At 41.8% G+C, this 8,585-nt stretch overlaps 1 protein-coding gene across 3 annotated transcripts in view; it reads right to left on the reverse strand.

The window, feature by feature from the left end:
- The window catches only part of LUC7L2 (LUC7 like 2, pre-mRNA splicing factor), a 57,262-nt gene extending 56,160 nt beyond the window's left edge, over window positions 1–1,102 (reverse strand). The window contains exon 1 of one of the 3 annotated variants that reach the window (XM_027075578.2): window positions 596–1,102. Coding sequence is in view for 1 of the 3 variants with exons in the window: in XM_027075579.2 (XP_026931380.1) it covers window positions 596–656 (61 nt within the window). In the remaining 2 variants the exon portion in view is untranslated. The remainder of the gene's footprint in view (window positions 1–595) is intronic. The other 2 variants (XM_027075579.2, XM_027075580.2) reach the window with 2 other exon arrangements.
- Window positions 1,103–8,585: the final 7,483 nt, after the last annotated feature.

Consider the following 8,585-nt stretch of genomic DNA (forward strand, 5'->3'; position numbering starts at 1 on the left):
CCCACTTCAAGAAACCATGGTTTGGGTCAGATTTTTTCCATAAGAATGGTTGTTTCTGTGGGGATCGAGAGTGCACTTCTGGGGCTGGAATCACTGTGAAGGTTTCCTCCGGACCCAGGTAAGGGGCGGGGGGGGGGGGGGGGGTGGGGGGAGGGGGCGGCCAGTTGTCTCTGGATGCTCGGGAGGGCGGCGGCGAGGGATGATCCCAAAGCTCTGGGTGAAGGAATTAGTTCAGGGGCGGAGGATTTAGCGGTCCACCGGTACCTCATCAGCCACAAGACGGGATGCCCCACTACGCCAACAGAGACGTGGGCTCCCCCATCCCAGACAAGTCAACATTGAATCTCAAACTCTCCTTTCTGCCTCCAGGCCCCGTCTGACCCCATTGGCAGCAGTTCCCGCCAATCCGCTCGGTCACCGCCCCCCAAGCCCGCCTGCCCAACCCTGATTGGATGGGACGGGAGCCGGGACCTCGTGTTACCAATCTGGGAGCCCCTTACTCAGCCACACACGCAAGCCCAGGTACGCCCGCGGAGCCCCTTCCCCTCGCTTTCCCTTCCCCTCCCCCACCCCCAGGGCACTGGCAGACACTTACCGTCCCGGGAGGTGCCCATCAACTGGTCCAGCATCGCGCGCATCTGGGCCTGCGCCGACATGGCGGCGGCGTAGCAAGCGGGCGGGCGGGCGGGGGTGGGGCGCAGACCGGGCCCTTTCGGGCGGGGGGGACAGGGGAAGGGGTGGGGGAAGGTGAGACGCTGTCTCAGTTGCCGCCGCCGCCGCCTCGAGGCGTGTGGAAAGGGAGCTGGAGGGCTTGTAGTAGGAGAGTCCGGGCTGCGCTCCTCACGACGATGCGTAAGTGGAAAGCAGCAGCCCCCGAAAGCAACCCTCGTTCCCTCACTCTCCGTCTGGTCCTGGGACAGAAGCGTTACGGGCTAAGCAAGCTCTCGCCTCCAGCACCGCCACCCGCCAGAAGCCGTCAGCCCCCCCTTCAAGCTCTGACGCCGCTCGCCGCCACCGTCGCCGGGACGTGAGCGCGCACGCTCCTCGCGCTTAGTTGTTTCCCGCGGGGGCTCCACCAACTGGCGTCCAACTGTATTTGCTCCACCCGCCCCGCCCGGGAGAGGTTCCGCCCTAACGGCTTTCGGGCGCGTGCACGCGGGCTTTGCCCGCCCCTTTCCCCCAGATCTCGCGAGAGTGCTTATCAAACGACCCTCGAGCTAGATCCGCCCGAGGCGCCAAACTGCACGCACCTTTCTGCAAGTGGGCTAGGGTCGCGCAGCACGCTGTGCTGGCGAACCGGACTCAAATTAGCAAATGTGCCACAGGGTTACCCCGAGTCGAAAGTAAGTGGAGACCATGCGGATCGGTTCTACTGAGGTTAGCAATCTTAATAGTTAATGCAGGCGTGTTTCTAACGACTATTCACTGACCGATTAACTCGCTTTCAGGGGCCCGCCCAGAATCTCGTACACTCAGCCTTTTCCCCACTGCTGCCTTGACCTTCTATAAAAGGAGCCCTGGAGAACTGACGTCTGGGTAGTTTCCCTTCATGAAATAACACCTGAACTTAATACACTAGCAAACAGATGATCTAACCCATTCATATTATCATTATTTATAACAGGAAGCTGTTAGTCTAAATTTGGAACTATAAAAATTGAGCAGTATCTTCAGAAAGGAAAGGAGGTGATCTTTTTTTTTTTAAGAGAATTTCTTTTTTTTCCTGCTTAAGAGGTAAATTTGAAGAATTAGGCCTTTTCAGTGTATCAGCAGCATTGCCAACGGGAAAGAAAGCCTGTGCGTTCATAGCTTGCCATCACCTTGGATTCAAAATCTTAGTCGACTAATTGCTAACTGGAACCTTCAGCAGTTTATTTCGTAATCTCATGTTTGTGGATATAAATACATACAGCATTGTTGTGAGGGTTAAATGAGCTAGCAGAAAATGCTTAGCCTGGCATTTTCACCTTTTTTGTAAAATACTAATTCTTTAAAACGAGACCTAGGTACTTCCTAGATACTTGGGAAGGAAATAACTAAAATTTTTTCATTAAAAATTTATATGCATCAGCCTGGAACTTATAATTTATTCGCAAGATTAGTAAAAAACATAAAATAGTAGCCCTAGGCCCAGTATCACTTTGAATCTATATTGGGCCAATAAAAAATTTTAAATTATGCTGTCTTTTGTAACTGACAAAATAGTTTCCCTCCAGTTATTCAAAGAATTCAGAATTCCAGCAACTCCAAATACTAAGAATATTACCGAACACAATTCGCAATAAAAGTGTACAAATTATCATGTCTTAGTGGGAGGCATATATATATACTTATATATATATATATTTATATATATATAATCTTTTGAAAAACTTAGGAGGGAAGTAAACTAACATGTTGAAATATCTATGTGTTAATGAGAATTTAGTTTTTATCTTTTACCTTCTACTTTTCTGGTTGCTTACATTTTATTTATTATTATTATTTTTTTTTACAGTTCAACTTCTTTATATTACAAGATGAGGACCTGAGACACAACTGGAGGAACTATCCAGTGTCCCAGCATTCAGTGGTTGTTTACATTTTAAATGTATCATAAACATCATATAGTTGGATTTTTTTAATTTAATAATCATATTTTCTTTTCATTGAAGCAATTATTCATTTATATTTGTGTAATTACTCGTTTGGTCTTAAAGCTCTTCTATTTTGCCTATTTGTCTCATCTAGTTAATTTTCTCTCCTTTCTTGCCTGCTTTTTAATCATCCATTCTAGTAATTTGGAAGTTTCATTTTATTTTTATTCTTTTAGTAGTTACCCCAAAAGTTAAAATAGGCATTCTTAATACCTTTTCACTTCCTCCAGATAACACAAAGAAGACTCCTTTTAACCTCTCCTGAAGTTTTATGCCCGTTATCATATGTGTTTTAGTTCTGTTTTTTGAAGCTAAACTTCACGTAATGCTCATCTATTTACCATTTTCTTTTTTCTTCATTCCTTTTGGAATCTCTGCCTTTCCATCTGGAATCATTTCCCTTTTGTCTGAAGTTTAAACTTTAGGACAGGAGTCAGCAATCTACAGCCCACAGGCCAAATCCAGCCCACTGCCCATTTTTCTGAATAGTTCATTGGAATGCTGCCAGGCTCATTCATTTACTATTGTCTATGGTTGCTGTTGCACTACGACAGCATTGTTGAGTAGTTGTGACAGAGAACATACTGTATGGCCAGCAAGACTGAAATATTTACTATCTAGCATTTTACTGGAGTTTGCCTAACCTCTTCAGAGTTTGCTTTTGTGTTGGTCTGCTCGTGGGGAACTGTCCCATTTTTTACCTTAAAAGCTTGCTCTTTTGCTTTTCTTAATTCTAGATGGGTATTTTTATTGGGTATAGAATTCTAGGTTTGAAGTTTCTTCAACATGTGCACACCGTCTTTCTGCTTAACTTTGCTCCTGTGAAGTCAGTTTTCAGCCTATTACTCCTTTGCAGATAGTTGGCTGCTTTAAAATTTTGTTCTTTTTGCTCTTGGTTTTCTGCAATTTTACTATATTGTCTCTGGGTGTGGATATATGTATATATATATTCTTTTTTTTTTTTGCTTTTAGGATTCATTGAGATTTTAGAATCTGTAAACTTGTCTTTTGTCAATTCCAAGAAGTGTTTAGCTGTTCTTAAATACTGTTTCTCACTCATCAATTTCTAGACCTCCAAATAAGTGTTTATTAGACAATTTTCAATGTATTGTCTAGATTTCTTTACTCTGCATTTTCTACCTTGTCTTGACAAGCTGCCTTCTGATACTTTTGTTTTCTGACAAATTTTATAGTTCACTAGTCTCCTTTCAGCTGAATCTAGCCTGCTGCTAAATCCATAAATTGAATTATTTTTTTCAGTTCTATAGTTTTTATTGAGTTCTTTCTCAAGTCTTCTGTGTCTTTTTTTTTTATTTTTTTTAAATAGTTTCTGGTTCCTTGATAAAATTTTCAAGCCTGGCTATTCTTTGAACTTAGTGAACATAATTGTTTTGTAATCTGAGTTTACTAAATCTAATTATCTTAAGTTTTTTGTAGTTTTGTTTCTGTTGTCTATATTTCTGCTGTTTTTCACTTTTGGAGTCTTGTTTTCTTGTGTGCCTGGTTATCTTTATGTGCTGAACATGTATCTGAAAAAATATGTATGGGAATAGTATAAGCGTAAGTAAGATCTAAAAAAAAAAATTTTTTTTAACGTTTATTTTCTTGAGACAGAGCATGAACAGGGGAGGGTCAGAGAGACAGGGAGACACAGAATCCTAAGCAGGCTCCAAGCTCTGAGCTGTCAGCAGAGACCCTGACGCAGGGCTCGAACTCATGGACTGTGAGATCATGACCCTAGCTGAAGTTGGACACTTAACCAACTGAGCCACCCAGGGGCCCCTTGCCTAAGATCTAATATCTTCCTCCAGAGAAGATTTTTATTTTTCTCTGTCGGTCACTGAAGACCTTACTAGTCAAGGACCACCATAATACAAGTTCAAGGTCTCAATTCCTCTTGACCACCAAAATGACAAAAATCTGGGCTGAAAACCTAGCAAGGACTTTTTGCTTACAGTTCATCCTTTAGGGTGAACCTGAGGATTCTAGATGCAAGTGGATGTGGATTTTTAGAGTGCTTACCTTGAAGGGCCCTAGACTTTGCCTTTTGCATCCCTAACCCTACAAACCCACCAAAACTACAGCTCAGTTTTAATACTGAAGCTGTTACTACAAAACTGGCAAATGCCCTGAAGCCAAATATGTGTCTTTATGTGCTACATTTATAAGGGACAAAAGTGGTTCTGGAAAGAGATACAAGAGGTACGAAGTCTGGACCTAGAGTATTAGAGATTCAAGAGATTCTTAGGAGGTAGAATCAGTGGTGATTTAACTGAGGGTATGAAGGAGCAGAAGCAATCAAGAATGACTCCCATTTGCTGGCTTGAGCAACTGGCACAAGTGGCAGTGGCAGAGAGATTTATAGGGGAAGATGATGAAGTTCTATTTTGAATGCATTGAATTTAAGATGCCTTTGAAACATCTAGTTTCAAAGTAGTGTTGTCTGTGAAGCAGCTGGACATACAGGTTTACAGCAGGGCTTGGCTGGAGTTAGCCTGTTGATGATAATTGAAGCCAGGGAAAACATACCAAGTTTGAGGTAACAACCTAGATTTGAACCTGAGGAACATCAACATATATAAGGGATATGCAGAAGACGAAACTGAAGACAAATGGCTAGAGCAAGAGAAGAAAACAAGAATGTGAGGTCCTCGAAGCCATGAGAAAATAATGGTGAATAGTGTCAAATGCTTCCTAGAGGGGCACATGGCTGGCTCAGTCAGTAGAACATGGGAATCTTCGTCTCAGGGTCATGAATTCATGACCCCTGTTGAGAGTTTACTTAAGAAAAAATATGCTCCCTAGAGATCAAACAAGATAAGGAATGATCCACTGAGTTTAGTGACCTGAAGGTCATTTGTAAGCTTGCAAGGCAGTTCTGGTAGAGGGGCAGAAACCAGACTACAGTGGATTGAGGATAACTGGGCAGTGAAAAATGCAGAAAATGGACACATGCAACATGGATTATTAACCTCAAAATCAGTATGCTACTCAAAAGAGTGCATACTATATGACTGCATTTGGATTAAATCCCTGAGCAGGCCAAACTAATTTCTGCTGACAGCAAGCAAGTCAGTGGTTGCCTGGGAGGTGTGGGGAAAGGGAACTGGATTGACTTCAGAGGGGCACAGGGCAACTTTTGGGAGTTACAGAAAGGTTCTTTAAATTTCATGGGGTGGTTCTTACATAGATGTATTCACTTGTCATTATTCATTAGCCTGCACACTTAAAATGGATATATTTATTATATTATACTTCAATACAGCTTATTTCATATTTTAAATGAAGAGGTAGTAACTGAAAAGGCATTTGTGTAAGAGGTTGAGTATGTTTTTAGATGAAAGAGCCTGGAACATATTTAAATGCTACTATATAATTCAGTGAGAGGAAGCAGTTGAAAATAAAGGAGCGAGGGTAAAAGAGACAGCAAAGTAAAGGAATGTGACAAAGCATGTAGCACATCAAACACTAGAGCAGCAAATTAACACAGTGCAAAAACCTCAGTTCTTGGAACTCCCAAGATAGAAAGTTGAATAGCTTGTGGTCCAAAATCATTTCCTTGTATTTCTAAAACTGAGTTCAACTAATTCTTTTTGGTAAGACCATTAGTAAAAGGTACAGGTTTGAACATACATGGATAGAAATGGCCTGAGCAGGGGCACCTGGCTGGCTCAGTCAGAAGAGCGTGCAGCTCTTGATCTCAGGGTTGTGAGTTTGAGTCCCATGTTGGACATGGAGAATACTTAAAAATAAAATCTTAAAAATCTATTTAAAAAAGATTTGCCTGAGCAAATCAAAGTAAAAAAAACCCTGTCTATAATCCAGAAGATAGGTGGCAATGGGGTTTAGAGAAGGGTTCATGATAAAAGAAGGAAAGTATAGTAAAATGATTAAAATAGTAAGATTTTCTTTTTGTCAAGTACTCCTTATTTACTGTGCAAGTATTTTATGTATTTATTACATACAACCACCTTGTTGGCATTCCCATTTTACAAAAGAGGGAACAAACTCAGGTCAACTAATCTGCCCAAGATAACACAGCTGGTGAATTACAAAAGTGGGTTAAAACCTAGGTCTCTATCACTTCAAACCCATAATAAATATCTTACCCTGGTTAGGCAATTCTGCCTCAAACTTTATTTTTTTTTATAACTTTAATGTTTATTTATTTAGAGAGAACACAAGCAGGAGAGGGGCAGAGAAAGAGGGAGACACAGAATCCAAAGCAGACTCCAGGCTCTGAGCTGTCACCAGAGAGCCTGACGTGGGGCTCGAACTCAATAGCTGTGAGATCATGACCTGAGCCGAAGTCGGATGCTCAACTGAGCCACCCAGGCACCCCAAACTTTATTGTATATATGATATTGTAACAACAAAGGAAATCAAAACATCAACATACCCTAGTCCTTTTGCTTTCTTTATTTTATAAAAGTAAGACATCTTCAGATAATGTACTCATACCTGGTGCGCCTGGGTGGCTCAGTAGTTGAGACTCTGACTTCAGCTCTGGTCATGATCTTGCGGTTTGTGGGTTTAAGCCCCGCATCGGACATTGGGCTGACAGCATGGAGCCTGCTGCAGATTCTCTCCCTCCCTCTCTCTCTCTGCCCCTCCCCCACTCATACTTTCTATCTCAAAAATAAACATTAAAATAATAATACACTCATGCTCATGAAATAAAATGGGAAACAAAGTGTGTTAAATTTTTCCAGTTTTTTGATCTGTTAATTGAATAAATGCTTGTTTGACCTCTTAATACTATTGTTTTTATGTTGATCTCTTAGAAGAGATGGTGTTTGGAATGCTTTATGAATAGTTCTGTTCAGATTGTACTCCTAGCGAGTAGTACTGAGCTATGTATTCAGAATATGGAATAATGCTACGTGTAAGTCACCATGGATGGTGCTTTGGAGCCTACAAAGATGCATGAGACTGGCCCTTACTCTTCAGGAGCTTGAGTCCAGGGAAAAAGAAGCTGTAAGACGTGCCTACAAGAAACCAACCTAGGCCACAAAGTGGTCACAGATAACCACTGGTAGTTCACAGAAAGAGTAATTTCTATTCAAGAATGTTAGAAGCAAAAAGACCATTTAGGAGACTAGTTTAGTAGTTCAGACAAAAGACTGTTAGTGCTTGAACAAGAAGAGAGGCAATGAAGAGACGGGGCGGCCAGCGGGGGGGGTGGTGAGGGGGTGGGATGTCAGAGCCATTGCAGAAGCAAAAACTGCTGATTGACTAGATATGGAGACTAAGAAAAGTCAGGAATACAGAATGAAGCCCAAGTAGTTTACTCGGTCAGCCCAGTGTGTGGTTGGGAGCTCTTTACCCTGATAGAGAATTCAAGATGAATAACAATTTGACAGATTAGAAGGTATAAGTCACTATGCTCATTCCATCTCCCTCTCCCTGGACTTCCACTCTGCAGCCTGCAGTTGAGTGGTGGTCATATTCCTACACCTAAGGGTCAACTCAGCCTATGTTGCTAGCCTCTAGGAGCATCGCATCTTTACCCCTTCATTAACTCTCCTCAGCAACCCTATTTAATTGAGTATGCCACCTGTTTCCTGTCAGGAACTTAAAACACATCATATTTTTGTGTTTTGTACTAAAGTGTGCGTGTGTGTGCACGTGTGCGGGCATGCATAAATATAATTGTATGCTTGTATAAGGACAGGAAATAGCTGGAAAGACACACACCAAACTGTTAGCAACATTTCTCACCAGTTAACAGGGATGGGAGAAGGGAGGGACAAGGGAAAAGAAAAGGAAGCTTTTATTTTATATTCTATACCATTTGAATTACTTAATAGGTTTGTATACTTTAAAAATAAAAATAATAAAGTTTTAAAATGAAGAGCATCAATTAGCCTAATGTAAGAAGTTCAGTAAATTCACTGAGTAAGAATAAAACCTAAGAAACACTCAGTTGACAAAATTAGAGAAAAACCC

The sequence above is a fragment of the Acinonyx jubatus genome, chromosome A2 (genome assembly GCF_027475565.1).
Source record: "Acinonyx jubatus isolate Ajub_Pintada_27869175 chromosome A2, VMU_Ajub_asm_v1.0, whole genome shotgun sequence".
Taxonomy (NCBI): Eukaryota; Metazoa; Chordata; class Mammalia; order Carnivora; family Felidae; genus Acinonyx; species Acinonyx jubatus.